Source organism: Bombus terrestris, chromosome 2, assembly GCF_910591885.1.
Source record: "Bombus terrestris chromosome 2, iyBomTerr1.2, whole genome shotgun sequence".
NCBI lineage: Eukaryota > Metazoa > Arthropoda > Insecta > Hymenoptera > Apidae > Bombus > Bombus terrestris.
In genome coordinates this window covers 8,846,109-8,873,865 of record NC_063270.1, presented here as the reverse complement: position 1 = coordinate 8,873,865, position 27,757 = coordinate 8,846,109, and the positions used below count along the sequence as shown (strand labels likewise).

The following is a 27,757-nucleotide window of genomic DNA, read 5'->3' as shown; positions in this document are numbered from 1 at the left end:
GGTCGTGAGAACTTTGAAAGTTGCTTATTTCGTACTCGTCACGTGCACAGAACGTGGAGATCAACATCGAACCAACACGCGAGTTCCTATCTCCAACCAATCGAGCGTCAAACTTTCGTCTCACCTCTTAAGGCTCGTGGCAACTTGGAAATCGTGATTGGCTGATCTGGATCCCTCTTCGTTTTACTGTCATTGTTTTTGACGCAGGGCACTCGTGGAATTACGCGCGAGCACATCGATCTCATGCTCGCTACATTTCCCGATCTCGCGTCGGCTATGTCGCTGCAAGGTGAGATTAAGCGATAAAGCTAGCAAAAAATGAAAGAAGAAGAAAAGGAAACGGATACCATCATATAATGTAATATCGGGATTTTTATCGCAGACAAAATCTTTCTCCTCTTTCCTCTTCGTGTCTTTTTCTTCTCTCGATCGTGTCTGTTCCCCTCGCTTCGTGTTTTTTTCTTTGTCTTTTCACTTTGCCACGATTTCCCAATCGATATCGCTCGATATTCGCCACTCGATATCGACAATCGTTAAAATCTGTCAATCGATCGGTCGGTCGATGATCGATTTTTTTCTATCAGTTTTTCATACGACAAATTAATTCGAGTGAACAAAAATCGAGGCGACGTTGGCTCGAAAGCGGTTGTCGAAAAATCGTTGAGAAGAAAAATTGGACGAAGAGGGGGCGGGAGGAAGGGGAAGAAAAGGTGGCAAAGCTAAAGAAGAGCGAGGAAGAGCGATGAAGAGCGATGAAGAGCAAGAGTGGAGAATTGGCGACTCGCAAGATGCTTTGAGATCCGCGTTCGAATTAATCTTTCGCGGACATAAGACATAATGGCACCGAGCAGCTCAATTACGCTCGGATTAGCAGTACACGAGGGGTTCCCCTTCTCCCCAAACCACTTCTCTCCTCGAGAATCTGTACTCTCAGTGTCCCTTGCACGCTCTCCACCTCGTGCACAATCTACCAGGGCCTTTGAAACGCTATATAAAGTGACAAACTTCCTCGGTGCCGCTGTATTGGCGTTAATACGGCATCACGTTCCGGTCAGGTAATAATCGCCGGATAAAATCTACCGAACGACGATACAGTTCTTAATTCGCATCATCGATATCGCGCCGTTACTCTACTACCGATTGTTACCGTTGCTGTTGCTACTATCGCTGACTGCTGCTCTCATCGCTGTCTCTTCGTGTTTGTAAGAATTCGGGACATCGCCACCGAACAGGGTCGACCGATTCAATCAAATCGGACAGACAAATCCATTCGTCTTTCCACTGCCAACTCACGTTCGTCCACGGTGATCCTTTTCGTCAACCGTTGAAGGATGATCCCACTCAAAACACGTGCCTGCTGACGACAATAAACGCCGTGAGATCTACAACTAGAACCTATTTTATAACGTACCACACGGGCGGAAGAAGACGTTTGTCACGTAGCATGATCCATTTACGGATCGAGTTATTTGGGTAGGTAATTTTCACGAGTATCGTTCCCCTTTATTGCTCCAGCAAAATACCGCCAAACCTTCAAAGCGCTGAACCGTCAAGCACGACAACGATTTTACGATCGAGCATGACTATTCGAACGACTCTCGACTATCGACTTTCGATTCTCGATTCTCGGTCGGTATGCACAGTGATCGTGTATCGTAGCTGTATAGGTTAAAGACAATCGCTGGTCACGAGTCGTCTTCCTATCTTTGCTATCTTTCCGCGCGCTACCTATACAGTAGCCTTGTTACGAACGTCAGGATGTGTATCGGCACGTTTTCGCTGCTCTGCTGACTGACCCGAATACCAGCTCCCCTTTTCATTGCCTGTTACTCGTTCACCTCATATCCCTCTCCCTTTTTATCAACCTGTCCGATACGCGCAAACACCAAACCAATTGTTCTCATCTCATCGAGAAAAAACGCTATCTTTCTTTCGCCACTTATTATTCAATCGGCCAATGCACGAATCAAAGAAACCTTAAATTATAACTAATGAACGAACAGCTACGATTAAGTTACAATAGCCAACTATTGTTACATATATATATATATATATATATATATATATATATATATATATATATATATATATATATATATATATGTATGTATATGTGTGTGTGTATGTGTATATATATATATATTTACCTAGAAGAACGGCCAGTCATTGACCACAAAATCCATCATGCTGTAGTTGTAAATATTACCTCTGGTTTCTATATTTCTTTTTTTCTCCGCCTCTGTCGCGTATTGGATATTTGTTATTGCATCTTTGTTCCATTTATTTAACAAACAAGTTATAAAAGTTGTTTTGTTTCCATTCCTTCGTAATTGTTTTAACAGTTGCATTATCATATATCGACCACCGATATGGAAGTAGCATATACGAAAATAACTTAAATTCTTTAACTGATCGTTTCGCGACAAGTCGCGTTACCAAAGAATCAACGATACGATACAAGATTCACCATGGTATAAAATCTGTTACAGATTTACAAATTCTACGAAGATGAGGTGTCTGGTTGTATTAGCGTGTTCTCTATTGGGATTTCTCGAGCTCGCAAATTCTCTACCTCGAAATGCTACCGATTACGAAGGTTTGTTGATATTTCCAAATTATTCGACCCACTTCGGGTTTTATCAAAAAGCAAATTTTTAATAATAGATAAAATGGTATTTGTCGCTCTTTACGGCAAACACGTCCTGCCATGTTGATAAGAATCGATTATCTTTATAATTATTCGAATTAGCAATTACGTGGCATCCAAGACTCACGAACTCGTGAACTGACATTACCAAGGTCGCCACTTTCCACGCTTTTAAATCGCTTATTAAACACCGTTCACGTTTCTACATGTGCATGCTCGCGCTTCGAGCTTCTTCCAGGTCGGTCGTGTTTCCTGAATTCCAGCAATTTAAATTCGAGTAACTCGAAACGAAATGGTTCGTCTTCATTCAAATTCGATAAAAATTGACGATGATCGAAAGCACGCAGAAAAATATTTTTCATTATCGGCGATGGTTACAGGTATCTACTAAATTAATAGTTTTCCTATCGATAATAGTTATCGATAATCAATAAAAATGTGTATCGTTTATGATATTTATCGGTAATGGTAACTAACAAAGTTTTAGTCATGTTTAATGGTTAATCCTAGCCAAAATCGTTCCAAGTAAAATACGAATACGAATTCGTATTCTGTAACTTTCTTAAATTTGGGTCATAACGGTTACGATCCCTGATAAAAATACAAATTTACGTAAACATCGGTAATCTCATAGTTATTCGCTATGATATTACAAACGAGCGTGTTTCTTACAGATATGTCCTTTTGGCTGAAATCCGGCCAAGAGAATCTACGAAGAATTCTGGCTTATCGAAACAACGAAAATCGCGCGAAGAATGTAATTATCTTTATCGGTGATGGCATGGGAATATCTACGATCACAGCTGGTCGAATATACAAAGGCCAAATCAAGGGTAACACCGGCGAGGAATACAAATTAGCTTTTGAAAATTTTCCTAACACTGGACTCGCCAAGGTACTTATACACGTACAGCGGTTTGCAAAAGTTTCGTAGCCGGACAAATTTCTATTCGAGTTGTTCCTTATAGACGTACAACACCGATAAACAAGTACCCGATTCAGCTGGAACAGCTACCGCGATATTTTCCGGTGTTAAATGCCGATACAAGGTTATTGGATTAGATACGAAAGCTTCGTTTAATCGATGTAATAACAAAACCGACGGGGCGAGCAAAGTTACGACTGTCGCAGATTGGGCGCAGCAGAGTGGCATGGATACCGGTAAGTCGCTTCTTATCCTTGCGAAAAAAAGAAAATGATAGCGAAAGGATTGAACTGATAACCCTTTGCAAATACGTAAATAAATAGATGAAAAGAGATTTCGCCAGAGACTTATTGTATATGTGTGGTGTGTATATACATATATATATATATTATATAACCTAACCTATATATATATAGGTACATGTAGATGCACGTATCAAGCGTAACTATACATACGTATAATTGACCGAATGAAATGAAATATATATATATATATATATATATATAGGTTCATGTAGATGCACGTATTAGGCGTAACTATACATACGTATAATTGACCGAATGGAATGGTCGATACGCATAGATAGAACCGGGACTGGCGCGAACGTGACTCGTTAGCAACGACGACCTACTCACGGCCAGCTATCGGTGTTAAACATTAAACATCAGTATCGAATAGACCTTGCCGGGACGAGCTCGAAAACGACACGGCAGAGAGAAGGTCGCGAGCCAACTTTCCGCCTTATCTAGGGCATAACGCTCGTAACTCTCGTTTTTTTCACCATTGCTTTCCAATATGTCAGTGAATGAACGAAACGCGAGAGCAAACATCTTTTTCCTAGTATAAACTCGCAAATATGAAACGAAAGAGACGCGTTAATATAAGATAAAACGACTCGGTCGTTGACAAATTTTGGATGATTTTCTCATTTCCTTTTTTGCTGAATCGTTCGGCGAAATACAGGGTTTGTCACGACAACTCGGATCACGCATGCTACTCCGGGCGGATTATACGCTCATACCAATAATCGCGACTGGGAATGCGATACGTCGATACCGGCGCAGTATAAAGGTTGCGTAAAGGATATCGCGAGACAACTAATCGAAGACGAACCAGGAAACAAGTTCAAGGTAAGGGAATGTATTTGTCCTTTCCCTTGATTTCACTGTACCCTGTTAGCCATAAGTATTAGGATACGTAATTTACTATTCTTACTTACGTTAAGCGTACGTGTTTGCAATAACGATTCATCGTACAATATACATTTTCGATATACACATTTCAAATTCCGTACTGTTGCAATCGTGATGATCGTTACTCGTCTTCAAAATGCTTTGTACAGCGCGCGTAATAATTTCTTCACAAAGATATTCCACGATCAGTTGTCCAGATACTTTCGCGAGCCACTACATTTCCATCCGTATTCGTTGCCGCTTCGAACGTTCGTCTAACGATCGTTTAATTAACGTCAGGTGATTATGGGTGGTGGAGCGCAACATATGGGCTTACCAATGGAGCCGATAGATCCCGATACGTGTGTCAGAGGAGATGGACAAAATTTGGCGGATGTATGGGCTGAGAATAATCCCGACGGCAAAGTGGTGACTAATCTCGAACAGCTTCTCTCCGTCGATATCGCTAACACGTCGAAAATTCTCGGAATTTTTGCTCCTAGTCATCTCCCTTACCATGCTGTGAAGACGGAGCAAACACCGAGCTTAGCCGAGATGACCCAGCAGGCTGTTCGGTTGCTTAAAAAAAATGACAATGGTTTTCTCTTAATGGTGAGTGAATGATTAAACAGATCCAATTTTATGCCAGAACTTTATCAAAATCGTTCGTTCGCGTAAAGAAGCAACGTGGTGGCAAAGCGGTTAAAAATATTCGTTGCGGGCATAGGTGGAGAGTGGAAGAATAGACATGGCGCATCACCATAACTGGGCGAAGCTAGCGTTGAGGGAATTATCGGAACTCGAAGAAGCGATATCGGTAGCTCTGCAGGAAATTAAACTGGAAGAAACGTTGGTGATCGTAACTGCGGACCACTCGCACGCGTTCACCATGAATGGTTATCCGAAACGTGGAAACGATATCCTTGGTTTCGCCAACGATCCAAACAAGCCAGAAATACAGTCCTACGAAACGCTCAGCTACATCAATGGTCCAGGATTCTATCATCATAGGCGAAAGGATAGTAACAACATTAACGAAACATGGAAACCTGTCGATCAAGACAAGGAACGCGACGAACCATATTACACCCATATGGCTGGCATATACTTGGAAGATGAAACTCACGGGGGCGAAGACGTTGGAGTCTACGCTATAGGTAAAATATATTACCTTTGCTTGCTTTCGTCTACCGACGTTATCGAGATATGAAAATTAACGACAAACTAGCGATCGAAATACTAATACTATGCTTTCGTGAAATCAACAGACACTATGTCGTATAAAATTTAAATCGTTTATTCAAGATCTTGTCGATTGAATATTACCGATGAAGTGGAAGTTAGCCTGCTGTAAATAATATCGCTAAAATTAATTAAGATAGCACATCAAATTGGAAAAACTGTCTCTATCTTATCTATATAACTTGACAATCAACATTGCATAATGCACTGTTCAACTGACGAAATTGCTGTATGTTTGACATTGACAGATACCATTTTATTTATTACAGATTAACTTCCAGAAGGTAGCTTTATTGTGTCATAATATTTTACGATAACTCTAAAACATAAAACAAAGAATACAATTTTGCGCTATCAATTTCTACGATATCTATCAATCTTATATTCCTCAATTTCCGACTTTATATTCTACTTGAGGAAATATAATTAACGCTTAAATATTTTTCAGGTCCGTACTCCCACTTGATTCGTGGCACTTTCGAGCAAAATTACATCGCTCACGTAGTAGCGTATGCGGCGTGTCTCAAAAACTGGCCTTCCCACTGTGATAACTCCCACTCTTACAATTCGGTAACTCAACCTACTAGTTCCCCTATTGTGTTTCTCTTGACGTCCGTGCTGCTTTTAATCGTCACCGGGTTCGATTAATCGTATGTATTAACCATAAACACGAACAACGCACGTGACGAGTATGCTTCTTCTTGCTGATCGTACTTTTGCGTTTTCTTCGCTGTTCTTTCTCATTCAAATATCCTTTGCCTGGATCTCGTCTATCCCTTCTTTTTCTCCAATCGTTGAATTCTTCCATAGCCAATTATAATTTACGCGTCAAATATACTTGATACCTTTCCTACTTTTCGTTACTTCCCCTCTGTATTCCTCTTTTTCTTTTCTATCACTTTCTTCGATTTTGAAAGCAGTACAAAAGACACATGTATATACCGCTCGAAAGTATTCGAACTTCTTTTCCTTAGTTTTGCCACAGGATGTAATTTAATTGCTGGATCACGAGCCAAAGTTACATGTTAACAAATAACGACTACATTCTGTATTATTGTTATTTTATTTTTACGACACGATAAAATTGGTTTTATCGCCTGTAAAACACAGATGAGATAAGAAGAATTTTTATAAGCTGCAAATCAACTAAAGCGTTGTTTCGAACGCTTATGAGCGGTGGTGTACACATACGCATAAGCGGCAAATATATTCGCAAATAACTATTGGTATAACGTTTGATCTAGAATACAGTGATCAACAATACGAATTGTCCTTTGTATATAATTTTCACGATTCATATTGTATTTCAATGTCTGGCTCAACTTACTATAGTATATTTATACACTTGCGTACATGTATGCGTGCGTAATGTAAAGGCTCGTTCAGACGCGTCTAATAATTTAGTCGAGTAGTTTAGTAAGACGTTTCAATGGTTTAGTCGAGTGGCGAGTAATTTTAGTAACTTACCGTGTGTGGACGAAAGTGTAGTCGAGTAATTTAGTGAAACGATTTGGTCGATCTTCTAATGGATGTAGAAAGATCCGTTTCGAACGTACGTGTATTTCAAACGTATCCATAGCATTATGGCAATAAAATCTAATAAAACGGATCTTCTCGGCAAAGTCGTTCTACCAAACTAACGAACGCGTCTGAACGGGCCTTAACGCCCTTGCAGGCGCGTGTCAGAGAACGTAAGTTATTTAATTAATGCAGTTTCATCTGTGATATATACGCAAATTAGCTGGTAATCGTAACCATAACTATAATTGTACTCGTTTTTGAAAAGTATGCGGTTCGCTTACAGTTGAACAAACGAAAAAAAATCGAACGGAAAACTGTTTTCGATATACGACGATACGAAACATTGAGAGCAGAAGCGAATAAAATAATGTTGTAAACTCGCATTTGGAAAAGAAGTAGCTTAGCTCGCCTTTGCGCTCAATGCCACGTATATGTTTTCATTTACTCGATCCTCGGCGAGAACGTTCGTCCGTCTTGGTCGATTCTTCCTCCATTCCACTCCGATCCCCCTTCGACCTTTCTGAAAAGAATCAACGATGCCCCTGACACACATTTCAATCAACTAATTCGTCTACGTAATTAAACGTAAATCCTGAAATGCAAGAGGAACGAAAGCACAGTCCTGGTATTTCAGATACATCAACTTATTGTTCGGTCATTCTGATATCGGAAAAATTATGCGAATCGACGTTTAATATGTGGAAATCAGGAATACAAAAATACACGGAAACAGTAAAGAGCGTCTCGTGAGGATGATTTATTAAAACGGTAAAAAAATGTACATATAAGTGTGCATAAAGACGCTAGAGCCGAGTTTGTCAAGAGTCCTTCGATTCATCGAGTACGCGCGTAGTATCAGACTAATTCTTGATTATACAAGTTCTAACTTTATTTTCTTCAAAGCGGAAAATATGTTACTATACATTTTTTACCTACTTTCGAATGAAAGATAATGCCCTGCCAATTGTCTGCTCCTACCTAGTTGGAAATTTCTCAAATTCGCGTATACTTGACGAGTTTTCAAGCCGTAAAAGCATTTACTTTGCCGTTGATACATAGTAAATCTAACGATAAGAGCGTATACAGGCGAGCGTGTATACTTTATCCGCGTGTGCGATACAGAGGATTAGAGTACAATCGATTTCCCTTTGACAATGGTAATGTAGTAATTCTTATAGATAAGAGGGTTAGTATTATCGCTAACGAAGTTTCGGTCTGGCTTGACCGACGCAAATGGATTTTTACACGGTTGTAAAAGAACTTCGACGTCAGCAACGGAATTTATTCGATTTATTTCCCAAAGCATTTCTTGCGCAGTGTAAGACGTGATGGTGGTTGGAGCTAACGTCTTGGAAAACTCGCGTATCGTCTCGAGCCATGTGTCTTTTCCTGCAAACCCAGTCGTCCGATAAAGACCAGGATTATAGAGACAAATTAAATCAGGAGTAGCAAGAGTTTGCGATGGGTCGCGAACCAAGCAGTGATAAAGCTTCTCCGGTTTAAACGTAACGATAACAGCTCGACCAGCGGATTTACATTTCTTACAAATTTGAACCATGGATAAAAGTCTAGGAGGGATGTCTTTCGGTAATTGTAACTCTGGTCCAATCAAAATCAAATGGAGCTTCTGTAAGTTCGGTAAGAAATGAAGAAACAGTTTCTCCCAGACGTCTAAGTGTATACCTTCGAATTGGAATTCCGCGCCAAGTATATGAATAGTCCAATCGGTTCTATCTCGCCATTCGGGGCAAGAAATCTGCATGGAATAAAGGGCTGTCAGTGGAATCGTGCACAGATGCGATAATAGAGCGTACGTATAACAATCCATTTGACGATAATATAAAGAATTCCCGTAAATTCGATGCATTAATTTATCGAAATCGAATTCTGGCTGCGCGACGAACATTTCCAGATGCGCGTTCGGAATTTTCGGATTAACGTAACCGTGTTTGTGTTGAAGGTGCAAAATTCTTTGATAAACTCGAAACTCTTCGCACCAATTTTTATGTTCGTCACCATGTTCCTCGCAAAAGAATTCCATCCCGCAGTGCGTGCAGCAGATTAGTTTTTCGCTAAAGCGGCGACAAACTCGACAAACTCTAGGATATAATATGATTTCTTTTTCCCAAAGATCCAACGATCTTTTGACCTCAGACTCGAGTATCGCCAGCAATTTTAGCCGATAAATACGGTACTGGTCCGCGTCCAATTGCACGCCCGAACCATCAGAGAGTGTCAAGACGATGGACGAATGAATCTCTGTCAGTGCTTCGCACAACTCACGATGCAGCGACAGTCCCTGCGTTTGATGCATTATCGAGCAATAAGACACCATTTGGCAACGCTCGCAAAATAACTGAGACTTCTTCGAGCAAACCATACAAAGGCTAGACACGAATACGAACCGTGGTTTTACCTTTAATTCGATGCATTCGTCCTCTACGCTCTCATCCTCCTCTGATAATATCGATGAGTTAATTAATAAAGACGACTGAACCAAAGGATGCATTAATCGAGAACGTACACCGATTGGATCATTCGTTTGGTGAAAACAGTCTGTCCTTTCTTTCTGGTAACGCATAACATCGGGTGTTATAGTTTTCTCTGTTGTTCCTCTTCTTTCTCTCTCTTCCTTCGCTTTCGCTTCATCGCAAGTCGTTGATTTCCCACAAGCTACGTTACATTTCGACGATCTCAACGCTGGTAACTTGCTTCCTTTGCTCCGATGTTTTCTGCGACCCATTGCAGATTCTTCGAAACTCGTGCACTGTCACTTTATTCAAATTTCAAATTAATTACGGTACTGACGTGTTTTATTTCGTGCTTTTTATTTCCTCCTCTTCTCTTATTTTCCTTTCTCTCTCTCTCTCTCTCTCTCTTCGATAATTTGACATTTATTATATTAATCAGCTATAGTGGGAAGCGTTTGAACACTCGCGAAAGTATGTGAACACTTATGGAAACTGTTTTTAAATACATGGGTTATGCAAAAAATTTCGCACGTATATATAATGTGATACGATCATCATAATCACATTGTTAAATTAATAGGATCATCTTTCGCTTTATGTAGCTGTATATTTAATGTTTCAGTAGTGTTTTAATTGAAAGTATTATGTAACAAAGAGCTTTCAAGTGTTTCTTAATTATGCAATCTATTACATACAAGTGTTGGATCTAACTTTATCTGGATCGAAAGCATGTAACGAAGAAATGCAAATGAACGAGCAAACGAATCCGATTAAGAATACACGGGGAGGAGAGAGAAAGGGAAAAAAAGGAGATACGAGAAAAGAGATTAAAATTTTTACTAAAAATTTAGTAGACACGAACGATATATAGGAAACTCTCTTACCTTGTAATATTACACTAAATCTTGATAATATAAGAGTAATAAACTGCTAAATAATATTTATGATGTATATGAATTCATTATTATTAAAAAGAAAAACAATTATCCGATTCTATTTCAAATGATATCACGTAAATAACGCGTGATCGATTTGACAATAGAAAGGCGCACAATGGATGCAAACTAACTCGTCGAAGTCTCATATAATACGCATGCATCGTCTAGACAGAACTCTCTTACGGGCACTATGCCCATTGCCCAGATAAAGTATTTCGAGCATCATTCCTCGGTGTATACCCCCTATGCCCAGGGTAACTTGCATCTAAATTAATTAGTCTTCGTTTGTAATAAGATGAATTTATTACAAAGCAGCCGCGTGTATTTTTATTTCTTCCTTCGATTTCTTATTGAATTTTCCTCCGAAATCAATATTTTTGCATTATTTTACGATTATCGAAGCTTTTATTAAATTTTTTATTCTACTACTCGACAGAAGACTACATTCTTTTTAGGCATGTATCTTTCTATTGCATTTTTGGGAAATTATGCATTTAGTCGTACGTACGTGAAAGAATATATACGAAAATAAATAATTGTATAATGTTTTGTTTATTACTTTAATTTTCAAATTTACTTTATAAAAATGTACTTTTTGCATTCTAAAAATATGTTCAGCATATTCCTGTTCTCCTGTTTGTTTTATGTAAATTTAATTTCTTATATTTAACGAAAGAAACAATTTCATGTATGGAAGAGTACATGACAACTGCCACGTTCGTTAACTTTGCAATATAAAATACTAGTCCTATTTTATAGATTTTCATAACATTCAGAAAATTCGTTCTCAGATTAGTTTTGCTTTTTATCATTTTTACAAACTGAAACGTATCGGTAAAGTAAATTTCTTCTCTTGTTACGTTTCTATACAAACAATAAAATCGGTTATATCGTTTATCATCCACCATTTATTATCTAATTGTCTGTTTTTTATCTATATGATCTCGCGTATCTTTGGTATATCTTTAACTCAATAGTTCGAAATTACAACTTTAAACTCGTCAAACTTGAACTCTTCGATATACATATTACATTGCGTGAATATTATACAACACGTACATATGTACCATGAAAGAGTGTATACATCATTCACGGTTCAATAACTAGATTACTAATGTTTCGTATTACAGCTGTTCATACTTTTTCGCTGGTAACTGAGAACGCCTCCACGTGGTTCAACGACGAACGAATATGGAGCCGTATTATACGTTCAAGGTAGGTTATACGGCATCGAGGTTATGTTTTCCACGTTGAAACATCATCAATTTGGCAATACAGTATTTTCTTGTTTTATTGCCAAAAGATTATTTATAAAAATACTACTAACAGCCAGAATATCTGTATCAATGTTAAATATCTCGTACGTAAAATCAAAAATATTAAGCTATGTAATTATGCAATTACAATGGAAACACCTTTTTTACACATAAACATGGCATTTTAACCTGTAGCAGCATCCCTATTTCGATCAAATTTTTTGTACAATATAATAATATCGTCTTTCATGATAGATTATTGATATAAACAATTACACTTTTATTTCAAGCTATAACCATTTTCTATTTTTTGACAATCTTTTAGATAACGAACCTCCATTTACTCTGGATATTATTATTTCTAAAATTTTATATCGGTAGATATCTATTAAATGTTTAAACTTATCACTATACGAATTCTATTAATTTCACTGTCGTTCATTTTTTGACTTTCATAACTTTAGTCGTATCATATTTGCCAATTACTTTGATCCTATCATTAGCTTGACGACTATGAAATTGTGTTTCATTGTCTCTCATTTTCTCGTTTCTCCGTTATGAATTGTTTTCATCGAATTTTCCATTTGATCATGATTACGAAACAATCGATTACAAAAGAGGTAAAAAGCAATGCGTTTGACTTCATCCCAAATGGATAATGGATACAAATATCGATATCGATCATTAAGAATTAGTCAATTCACGCCTAATGTCATCCGATGCGTAAGATATGGAAATATTATGTACTTTCAAAATGAACACACAATAAATAATTTTTTTCTGTACAGAATGCATGCTTTTTCTTATACGATGCTAATTTTCGTTTGACAGTTTTGTACAGCAAGAATAAAAAGATAAGCTGTCCTATGTGCAATGAAAAGAGATCTTTCTTTTACTGTACAGCATTGTAATTATTATTAATTATATGGTGAAAGGAGAAAATATATCAAAGATGGAAACTCTCGAGCAATGCAATAATGCTAATGATGATAATAGCGATGGTGGTAGTAATGACGAAAACGATGACAGTGATGATGATCATGATGACATTGACGATGACGATGATGATGACGATGATGATGATGATAATGATAATGATGATGATAATGATAATGATGATGACGATGATGATGATGATAATGATAATGACAATGATAAATGCAATGACGATGATGAAGAACAGGAGGATGAGGACGTTGATGCTGTAGATGATGATAATAATAATAACAATAATGATAACAATAATAGTAATAATAGTAATGCTCGTTAATTACACATCAGTTACAACAATTACACTCACATTCTTCTGATTAAGATGCAAATTCGCAATCTTTGTCAGAGTTCAAAAGAATAGCAGCAATCATCTTTTTCGTTACAGTTTTCGATAGTACTGCTTGGAAAGCGATTTGTCAAGAATGAACCATGCTAATGTAGGAATGAAGGTGTACGCAAGTAATTTATCAGACATACGACAGAGAAAATCAGAAAAGAAATTTCGCGTAAACAGAATGGTGGGACTAGATAGTGATGAATCACTTCGATCGAATATTTCCGATATTACCATGGAAGTGGAAATTAAAACTGATGAAGAAACGGAAAGCGATGGAGAACATACACAGCGACTTATACCATCGCCAATTGATCATCAATGTATTAACGATGATGCAAAAAAATCAGTTACACGAGACACTCAATTTAGGCAATTCAGAGATGAGAATGTTTGGTCTATATCTATACAAATGTTTGTGCCTTTTCTGTTAGCTGGTTTCGGTATGGTGGCTGCCAGTATGTTACTGGATGTTGTGCAGGTACGTACGAGTACCGAATTTGATAGGAGCGCAATATAAAAACATTGAGAAAATGTTTAAATGCACACGTCGGTTGATTTCCTTCTTCCCTGTAGCATTGGCCTGTATATCAAACAGTATCCGAAGTATATATATTGGTGCCAGCATTGCTTGGCTTGAAAGGAAACTTGGAAATGACATTAGCTTCACGATTTTCAACTCATGCAAATCTTGGACACATGGATACAAAGAAACAGCAATGGACTTTGATCGTTGGAAATCTTGCTTTAATACAATGTCAAGCAACCGTAGTAGGCTTATTGGCTTCTTTAGCTGCTATCATACTTGGTTGGATTCCAGAAGCACAGTTTGATATTTATCACGCGCTTTTGTTATGCGCCAGTGCCTTAGTTACTGCATCCATAGCAAGCTTTTTGTTGAGCTTGGTGATGGTCGCAGTTATATTATTATCCAAGCAGATAAACATCGATCCAGATAATATAGCCACACCAATTGCAGCTTCCCTTGGTGATTTAACCACTTTGATGCTTCTTTCAGGAATAGCATCTCTTCTATTCAAAGCAACAGGTAAATATGTATATTTGTATACATGTATATGTAAACATAAAAGTGTATACATTTGTTTAAAAGTAGAATAGCTTTCCACTAACCAAACATTTGCAACATTATTTCAGAATATGCACAATGGATAGCACCCGTGTTAATAATATTTCATGTCATTGTTACACCACTTTGGTATTATATCGCAGCTAAAAATCCATTTACCAAGGAAATATTAGATTACGGCTGGGCACCTGTGATATGTGCAATGTTAATTAGCAGGTATTTACATATTCTTCATTTTGAAAATGCGTGCAATTTTAAATCAATATTGGTCGCTTAACAGCAATGTTTCTATTAATTTTAGTATGGGTGGTTTGATACTAGATTATACGGTATCCAATTACAAAGGTATAGCAGTATTTCAATTAGTAATAAACGGCGTTGGTGGTAATCTAGCTGCTGTTCAGGCTAGTAGAATATCGACGTCTTTGCATAAGGATTGCCGATTTAATAATCAAGAGAAACCCGTCGTTCGTTTCAATCCGTTCTACGTTTTCTGTACCAAAGGTACGTCAATTATAACTAAACTTAAGATGTCTTCCATATGGTACAATGGGAATGTATTACAGGCGGACACGCAAGGACTGCTAGAGTTCTGTTAACAATGGTAATACCTGGTCATTTGATATTTAGCTATACCATTAGTTACCTCCAAGCTGGTCATACTTCCTTTACACCTATATTTCTCATTGTTTATCTGACTGCTGCTTTAGTACAGGTATACAGCCAATTTTTTATCAGTACTTATATTATATAATCAATAAAAAAACTCATTGAACAATTAGATCATTGTATTCATATTTTCGTTTGAACGTTAGGTAGTATTATTGTTATACATCACACAATTGATGGTTGTATGGATGTGGATTCGAGGAATGGACCCAGATAGTTCTGCAATACCATATCTAACTGCAGCAGGTGATTTGATAGGAACAGCACTACTAGGAATCGCGTTTCACCTACTGTATGCCATTGGAGATGGAGATTCTGATGTTGGAGACTGATTGGATTTTATATTCAGAGCTCGCGTGAAATACCGAATGTATATAGAAAAGAGAACATTGATAATTTTGTGTGATGTTTAATTGAGTTTGAAATACTTCATGCGATTCCTATCTTTATATATTGTATTCTGTAACAAGCCATATTATTATTTCTTTTATTTTTTGTTTTCTTTATTATTTTCTTATAGCTTATTTTCTTCTTTGCCATTTTTCGTTGCACAGTACTTTTTCTTGATTTTGATGCAAATGTAAAAAATAATGAATGTTATGGGCGGAGGAAAATTATCTGATCTTGGAGCAAATCTTGGGATTGTTTCAAAGTCAGTCATCTCATAGGCAATACGTTCGTGAAGTTTACACGATATGTGATCGAATTGTTCGATTCTTAAAAATCAATATTTACGTATTTTTACATGTATGTTATTAATGTATAAAGATACATACTTATCGTTTGTATTTCTCTATACCATCATGCAGACACGTATGTACAAACGTTAATAACATTTGACGAACACAGCGTTCATTTCAATTGCCATTTTTAAAGTGAGCACGTCCAGCATATCGTATATAACGTAACATGCTCAACTATTTTGTACCAAATATTGTACTTACTAGTCGAAATAAATTCGACTAAAATATATACGTCGTTGTACCTTTACTATTTCTCATCAATTTCCAGGTTTCCTCCTGTTCTATTTTTATTACGTACGGTATTGTAATTGCTTTTAAAATTAAAGCATGTAATCCAGAATCAGAATGAGCGTTAAAGGGGGAATGGATTAAGAGGAAACGCAGAAGGAAAAAAAAGCAAGGAAAAGTAGAAGAGAAGTATGAGTAGATAGAAGCTTCGCGATAAGATATACACGGGGGTAAGAACGCTATAAGTGCAGCCGCAGATAGGCCAAATTGTAATATGGTTCGAGTTAAGCGCAATTCTACGTGGACCGTAACAGTGATGTCTTTCTTTCGTACGATATTGTACGATCGAGTTACGAATAGGGCTTAAAGGTTTGTAAGCGTAATCGCATAAGCGAGGCAGCATCTGAGCGTGTGCGTTCAACGAATATACATCATGATGCGTGCACGTGCACATCAACATTAGTCAACGATTCGCACACGCACAACGTACAAACGAAACGACCAAGCTGTGGTTGAGAAGCACATCAGCCTGTCTCCGTCAATGAAATAGTTAGATCTGTCAGTGCCAACTATCGCCTCGTTCTCGGCGGAGCCTTTTAGATTTTATCTATCGCGTTGCTTGATTAAGTCGTTTTCTAAAACTGTTCTCGTACTGACCTCCCTACATCCGCCGCGGTAGCTTCTAGTTCTCAAGAAGAAAGGGAGAGAGTGTCGCGAACCTTGGGTCGATTGTTATCGGTCGAATATCCGTTTCTATATTTCTTTTGGATCTCTTTCTCTACTAAATACGTAATAACGAAAGGGCAACGGAAGAAATAAAAATCCGCTCAGTCGATTATACTTTTGTCTCGGATCCGTGTTATTCTTTTTCGTTTGCATTTTATCGTCCCCTATTCGTACGTTGTAGATACATACGTCTTTCGTACTCTGTCCTTCATTCTTCGTTTACTCATCGTCAACTACGGAAAAGAAAGAAAGAAAGAAAGAAAGAAAGAAAGAAGACAAAATAAAATACAGAACGAAAGTAACTATCAAAATAGAAAATTATATATCAGTCATTGATTTTCATAACACGTTAAGTTTTAATTGGAATAAAAAGAAAAAAGCAATTTGACGGTGTGTGAAGAAATGCGATTGTAAAACACGTTTTAACGTGAATCTTTGTTTCGTGATCTATTTTCTTCTTACGTATTTCCTTGCTGTTTACTACCGTTCCGTCTCGCGATACAACCGTGTGTAAGTATAATTACGACACAACTACTATACCCCCTTTGTCATGAGATACGAGGGCACTATAGGGACGAAGGAACGAAATTCCTGGCCTTCCATGATAAACGAAAGAGATGCGATTGAATGCACGCTTCACGGGTCACGGGAACCAAGTATCAAAACGTATGTTAAGTTATTGCTCCTCATGGTCGAACTTAAACACGTGGAGTAATTTATCAATTTGTGAATATGTTACGGAAGTGCTTCGTACTCGCGCGCCGTTAACGTTAAACGGCAATGTTTGCAAATCCCGATGCATGAATGTTGCAGGACATATTCGATTTCCGACCGCATACGATCATTTCATTTTTATAATTAAGATACTTCTGATTACCCGATGTCCTTCCGACTTTATAACATGATGAGACGAACAGCACTTTTTATTGACAATTTCTATTATTTCGTTTATCTGCAGATATACTTCTACGATTAATATTACAACGTTGTGGTTAATGGATATTGATTTAACAAGTATATACTTACATTTGAAGAAATATGTCGTGTGGCTGTAGAACGATCGAAAATGATATATCGCACTTATAAGTACACGTGATATCATAACGTATCGCAATTACGATAATAGTAGTCACCCTCGTCATTCTTCTCTCTTTTCCTTTTTCTGTACCTTCATTCTTTCCACTCTATTTTTCCATTGCATTACAAATTTACTCATTTGCATATTCGTGCCATAAATCGTAATTATTCTATCTTTGATTCTTATTAAAACTTTACTCGATACGTTTCAATCTCTTTTACGTTATTTGTATTAATTTGTTTCAAACTTTATCGAGAGTGCTTAAATCTATTGAAAGATATACCGACACTGTTTTAATTATTTTTAATATCTATTAATTATTATATATCTAAGTGGGATACGTAACGATGTCAAAATTCTACAATTTTTCCTTCGAAGATCGCACATTTTGTAGATGCAACGGTAATTTTATGCTTGCAGCAATTAGTTCTCTATACCACGTGTTTGAGATCAATTGCGACGTCAACATTGTTTGTATTCAAAACGTGTTTAAACCGAGTTACTGTATTAAAATCGAATGAACTCATCGACAGAAAAAAAAAAGTAGAATTCGCAGGCAAAATACGAAAGTCGATTTAATTAGTGAGTAAAGAAAGTACATTGGGTTAATAAAATACGGGAGACGTAGATTATCGTGGCACCACGACATAGTCGAGAGTTGAAACTCAATGTCATAGCAAATCGCTCGATTTATGGACGACTAATTGTAAGAGATCTTACATAACCAGTCTTTTAGGAAATAGATAAGAATACATAGTGTGATAAAGATATAATAATACGTACACATAGAGGATATCCAATTAAATAGTAAATAAACATTGTGATGATAGAACCTGACTTAAATCGTATAATACAGTCGTGGAAACTTACGTTGAAATGATAAACGCGGAATGAATAAGTTTCAATATAGGCGATCTAGTAATGTATACAGCGAACCGATTAATACCTAAAATTTAGAGATTTCAAAGTGTGATAAATTAATATCGAGTTCGTGATCTTTACCGAGAAAAATTGTAAAATTCAGCGTTTCGTCAAACAAGACAAGCACCTACGTTCAATTCTAAATTCAAATAAATTCTGTCCCCGGTATAGACAATATCATGATTAAACGTTTGTCGATTGATCGATTATATGACAGAAAATCGAATCTCGATAGGAGATTACATCTGAAACGGATTAAGATATCGATTCTTTGCGCGAAGGTCGATCGAGCAAAATAACGCGATGGTAAAAGGGAGGAAGGTGGTGAGAGAGAAAGAAAGAGGCAAAGAGAGGGTTTAACCGATAAAAAAGTTTAAAAAAGTAACCTCGTCGAGCGAAAGAAATATAATTCTATAATCAACCACATATGCGAATGGATATTTTATTGCGTGAACGAACAATTAGAATAACAGATAAACGTAAATAGATAAAGAGTAAGGCAAAAAAGTAAGAGAGATATGCAAGCAAGCAGACGGATAGGAAGGCAGGCAGGTAGGCAGGCAGCTAGGCAGACGAGCAGGAAAGCAGAAAAGCAGACAGGTAGATAGGCGAGGAATAACAGACGGTAAGGTAGACGAACAATCAAGGTTTACATCGGCTGACGATCGATAAATTCGCGCTTGCTCCGTTTACCGTATGTTCCCGGTAAAAGTCCTAAGTGAGTTTAAAGGAGACAAACGTGATGCATGATCGAGATCAGTCGCGATGTAACCATAGCGTGAAACGGCCTCGCACCAGGCCACCAGCCTTACACCACCAGATGCGTGACGACGGTTGATTTTCTTTTTTATCAGAATCGATACAACAGTTTTGAGAACATTAAAAATCAGATTTTTCGAGTCTATGAATCTGGCCACGATTCGATACACCATCGAGGATTCCCTTACAGAAGTACAGGTATGGTCAAAGTATCGATGCACATGCAAGCATGATATTTATGTAACATCTTTCCAAAATTCATATTTCTTCCTTTGCCGAAACGTATTCGTTACGTAAACAGCAGGGACGCTAATCGATATCTTATAATCCGCAAACTACACTTTAAAGTTGTTCTACCTTCTCTCTCTTTCTTTTTCTTCTTTCTCTTTTGACACCTTTTTCAAGCCAGAAAACAAACGTTTGATATCTTTGTCGTAATTTTTATCCGAAGAAACTACGTTCGAATAAAAATTGCGATCGTCGATTATAGAAGTATTTTACGATTTTAAATAACCATAATATTCGACTTTTTTTCACGAAAAATTATAATATACTTAACTATTAGAATCGTTTTAAAGACGATCATATTCTTACGTGCTATAACACGAACGAAATGTAGGTTGATTCGATAGAACGAAGTTTAATTTTTTCTTTTTTTTATAAAGTGACTTGTGACAAAGATAAATGAAACGATGAAAAATTATGAGAGATGCAGATTAGTGAAAATGGATAGAAAAGAGAAAACAGTGATATCGAAAGTAACGAGTGGCAATAGACAACGTGTCGAATATAATGAATGCACCGATCGAATCATCGATAGTTTGGTACGAGCAAAAGAACAGTTTGCAGAATTCGTAACACCAAATCTGACTTGCTTACGACGCTAAAAGCCGATGTGTTTTAATTTTCGACGTGCCTTACAGTGGTTCCGAGCGAATCAGACTAGAGATATCGTCCCTCGCTGGTTACGTAATTTGCTCGATTCTTGTCCTGAAATACAACTACAACGAGCGAACATTTAGACAAGCGTTATCATTCTGAAAGGAGAATGGCTATATATCCGTGGCAGCGAGTCACACGGGGTCCTCAGTAGAAGATGATAGAGGACCAGGTGCATCAACATCCGGTACGACTACCTCCCGACAAACACGCCCATATCGATGTTACAGGAGCCAAAATTGAAAAGTACGTTCAACGATTAACATTATTTCATTTTCAATCTTAAATCTGATACGCAGCTAGTGCATCCTCGAAGCGTACACGATAATAAATAAATTACTGACTAGTTGACAACCATGATCTTGAACGAGATATCGCTGATGGAATTAAGCCGTACGTTTTGTCATATCTGTGACTCGATTACATTTCTTGATTGGAATTCGATTTACACATTCGTAAAAATACCTGTTTATCTACCGTCGGGTATAGATACATGCATATACTACAAACGTTTACACATGTATATTATGAATATATACATTTTATATTAACTTTCTGTTGACAGTGATCAATGTAAGGAACCTTTGCTTTCCGAGAAGCAAACTACCCACAGGGTAACGCCAGTTCGTGCTCGTTCGCGCACTATCTCAGAATCAACAGTCGGAAACACGATCATGGGCACAACTTCTGCCACAGGCACGAGTATGGTTGCGGTGACGGCTATGGGAACGGGCACGAATGCGAATGCATGGATGGACACCGTTGTCGGGGTGAATACTACCACCGATCCTACCGACAAATCCATCGAGGAAGATTGCGTCGAGGTACCCATATTCGACGAGGGAACCACCGATGGCGGCCGCCTCCCCGACGTCGTCGCTGAGAGTAAAATCTACGGCGTAAACGGGGATGAACCCCTCGAATCGTACCTAGCGATCACTATTCAAGTTTTTATACCGTTTCTTATTGCCGGTCTTGGCATGGTTGGAGCTGGATTAGTCCTAGATTTGGTTCAAGTATGAAAACATTTTTTCCCTCATCTTCCTCTATCTCTTCCATCAAAATCGGATTAATACCATACAGCTTCCGATCTAACATCCTCTTTATACGTCTCTGCTTTCCACAGCATTGGGTCGTGTTTGAGAAAGTGAGCGAACTTATCATTCTGGTACCAGCACTGTTGGGTTTGAAAGGAAATTTGGAAATGACTCTCGCATCTCGTCTTTCGACTCAAGCAAATCTCGGACACATGGACGCGCCGAAAGAACAGTGGCACATGATCGTCGGAAATCTCGTCTTGATTCAAGTGAGTCGGATTCACATTCTATTTTTAATCTTTCCTTGTTTTTTATCCGCAAATATTGTCTCAAGTGCACTCTCCCTTTCTCTTTATCTCTATTCTCTCTTCCACTTACCTATCGCTTTTTGCGATCGTTCCACATCATTGTCGATTTTTCTATTCGCGTCGTCTGTTACTTTATTGCATCTTGTCGTCTCCTTTATCTCGTTTTTTTTTCGTACTCGTTAATTCCACGACTTTTTCCACAAACTCTAGCAATTGTCAACACATCTTACGATATATTGGCCACAAAAATTATCCCATGTCAGATACCTGAACTGACAAGACGTGCGACTCGCAGGTGCCTTATCATTGGCGCCACAATTCTATTTGATTATACGTTCAACGCGTCAACGGTAAACGACCTTCAAGTGTAAACGTCACGTTACTTGCGCTTTTCCACCAGATCGTACGATCATTTACCGCAAAATGCATACGTTTTAATTTGCAATATTCATTTTTTATTAATCTATTAACCAGGACATCCCTTATCTTTGGAACACTCGCAGTTCGCTGGAAGAATATTAAAAATATCTACGCTGTACAGTTCTCTAATCATTTATGGGACTTATCTTGATACTTTGAAACGTTGCTATGTTTGTAAAAGTCACGGTTTATCCTTTGAATATTTAATCGAAAAATCATGCAGAAAATGGATAAGATGCGCGCAACACATCTCTATTTGAAGACCACAAGGGAAGAATATGACAAGTTACGTTTTTATAGAGGATTCGTTTCCAAATTCGCTTTCGTTTTCGAACTAAATACATTTTAAGACATTTTAAGAATATTTATTGATTTTCTGTAAAATTTCAACACTCATCAACTATTTTGATGCTGCCAGATTTGCTAGATTCCCCTTTTCAAGCGACATCAAGCTCAGAAAGTTGATAAAAATGGATTCATCTTGTTCTTCCCGTGTAATTTTCACTTTTATTTGTCTCCGTTCCACTGGTCAACAGTTTTTCAGTAATGTATCTTATACAGCCGTTATTTCTGCCATTTGGCGTGATATTTGTGTAAAGAAGATCAGTTCGTGTTGGCAGTGCCAGGCGATAGTGGTTGGATTTCTGGGCTCTGTGGTGGCGATCGTAATGGGAGCATTCCGAAACGGTACCATCTCGTTGGATCATGCATACCTATTATGTGCAAGCAGCCTAGTTACCGCCTCTCTGGCATCCTTCGTCCTTGGATTGATCACCGCAGGTGTGATTGTTTTTTCCCGTCATTGTCACATAAATCCGGACAACGTCGCGACACCGATCGCCGCCAGTCTCGGTGACATCACTTCCTTAGCCCTGCTCTCTTGGATATCCACGATTCTCTACGAATCGATAAATAAACAAGATTGGGTCGCGCCTCTGGTGATCGCTTGTTACATCCTTGTCACGCCGCTCTGGGTATGGATCGCCAAGAGAAACAAGTACACCAACGATGTCCTTTACTTCGGATGGACTCCTGTAATGATCGCTATGTTGATCAGCAGGTGAGTACCGATATTCCGTTTCGTTAAAATTATTGCGAGTGCCAAGAACGACTCAGGAAAGTAAACAGAAAAAGAAGGCACGAACTAACTATTAAAGTGAACACGAACGACCGCTGTTGTTGACCAAGCAGTTGCGGTGGTCTAATACTCGAATTCATGGTGTCGCGATTCGAAAACCTGACCGTTTTCCAACCGGTGATCAACGGTGTCGGTGGAAATTTGGTAGCTGTGCAAGCAAGCAGGATATCGACGGCCCTTCATAAGCAAGCCGAACTGGGAACGCTTCTAATTCCACCGGGTCACACACATCCTGTTATCTTCATTACACCTATCGCTAACTTTTTTGGCAAAGGTAATTAAGCCATATTAACGAAACTCACGAGTCGAGACTTACACCGACGACCACGAGTATCAAGACGCTTGTTGATATTTAGTACAAATTTATTGCCATTTACTGCTTTTATTTTCTTGTTATTGTATTATGAATCTGTTATTTCATTGTCATCGTATGGCAAATCGGAAACCATGGTGATGCGAATCAAGATGTTGGGAATTTGCAATTAGTTATTTATTCCAAATCGTACAAGAATCGTTCCTTTAGTTTCATAATTAATTAAGTTATATCTTTGATACGTTTCCGTGATTTGGAAAAGTACAAGGAATTTCTTGTAACAGTATTTTAAGAAAAATACCAACCTTTAATAAAATAGTAAAGCGAAACATGGTAAAATTTCCCAGTAAACGTAACGCGTGGTTTTGTCCTGATGCTCATTGTCGACGGTGTATATGCATCTGTCTCTACTTAATATCAACCTAAAGTTGAATTAATTACTTTCTCTTCCTTTGATTCTCAGGTATGCACGCGAGAACAACAAGAGTCCTAATGGCAATGGTTATACCAGGTCACATCATCTTCATTTACCTGATCAATTATATGAAGGACGGCAACACCTCGTTAACGCCACTCTTCGTTTTTGTTTACTTGTGTGCCTCCACGCTGCAGGTTGCTGCTCTCCTGTACATTGCTTACATAATGATACATTGGATGTGGAAGCGAAAAATCGATCCCGATAATTCAGCAATTCCATACTTGACGGCAATGGGGGACCTATTAGGCATCAGTTTATTGGCAATCGCTTTCCAATTCCTGTATCTCGTTGGAGATCAGGATTCTGATCAGACGATCGCTCCATAAAAATTGCATTCTAAATAGATCGCAAAGATTTCTTCAATTATTTCCTGTGAGGCGACGATAGTTATCGATGCGTCGTACAAAATATCCTCTCTCAAAAAATCATTGACATCGTCTTCGTCACCGGCATCACCATCGTCGTCGTCGTCGTCGTCGTCGCTGTTATCTTCATTATCATCATCAACGTTATCATCATCGTCATCGTCATCGTCATCGTCATAGTCGCCGTCGCCGTCGCTATCGTCGTCGTCGTCGTCGTCGTCGCCATAGTTTCCGTGGTTATTATCGTCGTTACATATTCTATGTATTTTTCCTTGTATAAGGAAAATTACAAGTTAGTTACTCGCTTTGTTAGTACGCCATGTGGAAAGGTAATACTTTTTTTGCACGAAAGAAAGCAATACATCGAAAAAATGTATATGTAACTGAATGAAGGCCAATGCCTAATAAGGCTGTGCTTTTGCGGAGGTACATATATTGTATAGTAATATAGAGCATACCTTGTTGCCCGAAATATTTTCGTTTGAATTAAACCGAATTCTCATGCAGTTGACTCGATTCAACTTAGTTCGATTCGGTTTGATTCACACTACTTAGTCCCGTACCACAATGATTCCGTGATATTATTTTCCTTATTCATCTAGTCGTGAAGAAATTAAGTTTATCATAATTGGACTATGTATGTACACGAGGTCTTATGATAATCTTTAGCTATAAATAATTTTAGACCGATGGGCAATTCGCGTTTTCGCGAAGATTGTGATCAGAGATAAGTAAAGGAAGGAAAAGGCATCCCAGAATCCGGATATGAAACAGTTTAAGAAAAAAGAATATACGAGATATTATTTCAGCTTGGATACTACACTGAATTTTGTTTTTAGTTGATCAGTCGTTAAGTCGCATATGTTACGAACTGAATGAAATCCGCATACCTAATACTTGTAACATCGATACAATGTGTACGTGTCTTCAAATAGTTGCCTTCGTATACGATGGGAATTAAGTAGGTAATTTAAATATCGAGTAATGTCCACACGAACTATTTTTGAACGCTTTGAATAACTTGTTAACGAAGTTAAGGGGGCGGGACACTGAGCGACCCTCCTTGTAATAACTATTAGCGCATTCTCGATCACTCAATAAAATCAGTCGCAGTGCGGCATTGTAGAAGTTCATATTTCGCTATGATAGTTACACATCTGCTATAGTCCATAATTTCGCGAGTCTTCCACCGAAGCTAGACGATTATCGACACCGCAAAATGTATTTTCACTATGTACACAGATTATATTGAATATGTACCTCGAAACGAGTCAGGTTTCGTCATAGGAGGTTTCCTTAGGAGTGTCGCCGATAGATACACGCGCATGTTGAAATGCAAACGATACAAACATATACTTTGTCTCTTTTTTGTCTTAACACGCGTACACGAGCGTAGCATATGCCTAAAATTTGAAAAACATTGTAAAAACCAGTAGGAAAACCACACCAAAGATTAGGCTATAAATATATCTTGACAATAATGTTTGTTTCAAGGAGGCAGATAGACTATTTTTTACCCAACATGAACAAAAGGTGTAAAGTAAAACTCTTCCTTTTACAAATATAGATACAGATTTCACGAGAACGATAAACGTTTCGTTCTAGGAAAACTCGGAGGAAGATACTTCATTGCTTAACCGGTATCTTTTAAGTGAATTTAATTTTTTCCCTAAACAGATATGTATATATTTACATACGTGCCAACAATAATGATACGAATAATGAAATATTTTCCTTCGAGTCTCTCCTAACACTCGAACGAAAAGAAAACAAAATTTGAACAGAGGAAAAGCGAGGAAGAGAAAGAGAGAAGAGAGAGGCAAAACTAAATTTGGACACACGTAAATTTCAAGAGGATGAAAAATTGAGGATGATAATTATTTTTTAATACGGTGCTACTAAAAAGAAAGTAGGTTTACGACGGCAAAACGCATGCGAGCTGCTACGAACTATAGACGTAAATGGCGAAAGGAGCTCGCTTATTCACGTCATGGTACCTGTTCTTCGTCAAAGTATACGCATTCTAAAATGTCATAGTTCGATCGAACAAGTCAAGTAAGAGGAGCGTTAACCATTTTTTAATGGTGAGATTAAAACCGAGATGCCATGCTGGTACAAAGCGATTGAACGCACATTTGAATGAAACATTGATAGTAGTTTTATATAATAAAATTAAATGAAAAAAACAATCTAATGTGCTTCTTTACATTATTGTTTAAATTATTTTTTTACCTATCCTAATCTTTCTATTCTACTTATCAAAATATTAAAACATTATTGAAGAGTAAAAGAAATTGAAAACCTCAACGCATACAAAACATCGAAGTTACTTTATTGCAAGTTTCTTAATCTCCAAAAATAAGTTTATATCGTGTATAATTTCGAAAACAACTAAAGAGACAGATGCAACGCAGGTACCACTTTAAAGTACAATGAAAACGCAATTATTTACAAAGCCCATTACCCTGATCCAGCTGGTTTCAATGACCTTGCGATATGTTGTCAAGGACAACATGTTGTGTAACATCGTCTATACATACAGGCGCCGCTCAGCATCAGCCTTCAAAATGTTCGCAAAAGTACTTTCGATACTATGTATCTCATTATGTCTTTTATTATTTTACATGTCTTCTAAAGATTTGGCTGAGTCTGGATTAGGTTTGATTTAGGTAGTAAATAAAAGACATGATTATAATTTCTTACGAAATTATTATTACCATTAATCTGGAAGGTGATTATGTAGAATAATACATACTTCACCGATATGACCTTAATATATATTGTCAAGCTCAATGACTGAGTAATTCCAGACAACCGTCACTTGGTTTTAGATTCGATGATACTGTATTAATTAGATATACACATATTTTTTGAATGCGCCATTATCGTAAATGCAGCTGATTTTGAAAAAAATAGAAACAATGCTGCACCGAAACAGGTGCGAAAAAGTATGCATTTAGACAATTCAATATGCATATAATGACATCGAGTTGTCAGCGATGTATATATGGTATGTTTATGTTAAGTATCAATATCTTACTAACGCTTA

The 27,757-nt window shown here is 37.7% G+C and overlaps 4 protein-coding genes across 28 annotated transcripts; 3 read left to right on the top strand and 1 right to left on the bottom strand.

Moving 5' to 3' along the window:
- Nucleotides 1-899: 899 nt before the first annotated feature.
- LOC100644749 (alkaline phosphatase 4) lies at nt 900-7,833 on the top strand. The gene is made up of 8 exons (XM_012317050.3): nt 900-1,473; nt 2,490-2,596; nt 3,322-3,542; nt 3,616-3,808; nt 4,536-4,702; nt 5,045-5,356; nt 5,472-5,901; nt 6,435-7,833. Exons 1-8 carry the CDS (start codon nt 1,445-1,447, stop codon nt 6,632-6,634), a joined length of 1,659 nt encoding a protein of 552 aa, XP_012172440.3. The 5' UTR covers nt 900-1,444; the 3' UTR covers nt 6,635-7,833.
- On the bottom strand, nt 6,974-11,840 carry LOC100644995. Its single transcript, XM_003393620.4, has 2 exons — nt 10,863-11,840; nt 6,974-10,280 (listed from the first exon to the last, which is right to left on the bottom strand). The coding sequence occupies exon 2, from the start codon at nt 10,248-10,250 to the stop codon at nt 8,634-8,636; it is 1,617 nt and encodes a 538-aa protein (XP_003393668.2). The 5' UTR covers nt 10,251-10,280; nt 10,863-11,840; the 3' UTR covers nt 6,974-8,633.
- Nucleotides 11,841-12,005: 165 nt separating this feature from the next.
- Nucleotides 12,006-16,227, top strand: LOC100644875 (solute carrier family 41 member 1). Of its 4 annotated transcripts, none has more exons than XM_012317006.3 (7): nt 12,006-12,131; nt 13,551-13,980; nt 14,076-14,547; nt 14,655-14,802; nt 14,888-15,090; nt 15,153-15,301; nt 15,402-16,227. In XM_012317006.3, exons 2-7 carry the CDS (start codon nt 13,588-13,590, stop codon nt 15,585-15,587), a joined length of 1,551 nt encoding a protein of 516 aa, XP_012172396.1. In that variant the 5' UTR covers nt 12,006-12,131; nt 13,551-13,587; the 3' UTR covers nt 15,588-16,227. The 4 variants fall into 4 exon arrangements, with proteins under 4 accessions (XP_012172396.1, XP_012172405.1, XP_012172410.1 ...); XM_012317015.2 differs by lacking the exon at nt 12,006-12,131 and adding an exon at nt 12,141-12,276; XM_012317020.3 differs by lacking the exon at nt 12,006-12,131 and adding an exon at nt 13,279-13,419.
- Nucleotides 16,228-16,778: 551 nt separating this feature from the next.
- On the top strand, nt 16,779-26,205 carry LOC100644632 (solute carrier family 41 member 1). 22 transcript variants are annotated; one of them, XM_048414368.1, is made up of 9 exons: nt 16,779-17,250; nt 19,806-19,908; nt 20,376-20,534; nt 20,634-20,895; nt 21,215-21,665; nt 21,776-21,955; nt 23,035-23,474; nt 23,606-23,826; nt 24,329-26,205. In XM_048414368.1, the coding sequence occupies exons 4-9, from the start codon at nt 20,807-20,809 to the stop codon at nt 24,667-24,669; spliced, it is 1,722 nt and encodes a 573-aa protein (XP_048270325.1). In that variant the 5' UTR covers nt 16,779-17,250; nt 19,806-19,908; nt 20,376-20,534; nt 20,634-20,806; the 3' UTR covers nt 24,670-26,205. The 22 variants fall into 22 exon arrangements, with proteins under 22 accessions (XP_048270325.1, XP_048270332.1, XP_048270327.1 ...); XM_048414376.1 differs by lacking the exon at nt 16,779-17,250 and adding an exon at nt 17,267-17,462; XM_048414381.1 differs by lacking the exon at nt 16,779-17,250 and adding an exon at nt 17,475-17,618.
- Nucleotides 26,206-27,757: the final 1,552 nt, after the last annotated feature.

Bases quoted from the DNA above. Each gene is read 5' to 3' on its own strand.
- LOC100644995 (XM_003393620.4), bottom strand. From the start codon at position 10,250: ATGGGTCGCAGAAAACATCGGAGCAAAGGAAGCAAGTTACCAGCGTTG.
- LOC100644749 (XM_012317050.3), top strand. From the start codon at position 1,445: ATGATCCATTTACGGATCGAGTTATTTGG. The intron at 1,474-2,489 runs GTAGGTAATTTT...AATCTGTTACAG, and splicing joins TTACGGATCGAGTTATTTGG to ATTTACAAATTCTACGAAGA. The intron at 4,703-5,044 runs GTAAGGGAATGT...AATTAACGTCAG, and splicing joins AACCAGGAAACAAGTTCAAG to GTGATTATGGGTGGTGGAGC.
- LOC100644875 (XM_012317006.3), top strand. From the start codon at position 13,588: ATGAACCATGCTAATGTAGGAATGAAGGTGTACGCAAGTAATTTATCA. The intron at 14,803-14,887 runs GTATTTACATAT...TATTAATTTTAG, and splicing joins TGTGCAATGTTAATTAGCAG to TATGGGTGGTTTGATACTAG. The intron at 15,091-15,152 runs GTACGTCAATTA...AATGTATTACAG, and splicing joins CTACGTTTTCTGTACCAAAG to GCGGACACGCAAGGACTGCT.
- LOC100644632 (XM_048414375.1), top strand. From the start codon at position 20,807: ATGATAGAGGACCAGGTGCATCAACATCCGGTACGACTACCTCCCGAC. The intron at 23,475-23,605 runs GTGAGTACCGAT...TTGACCAAGCAG, and splicing joins ATCGCTATGTTGATCAGCAG to TTGCGGTGGTCTAATACTCG. The intron at 23,827-24,328 runs GTAATTAAGCCA...TTTGATTCTCAG, and splicing joins CGCTAACTTTTTTGGCAAAG to GTATGCACGCGAGAACAACA.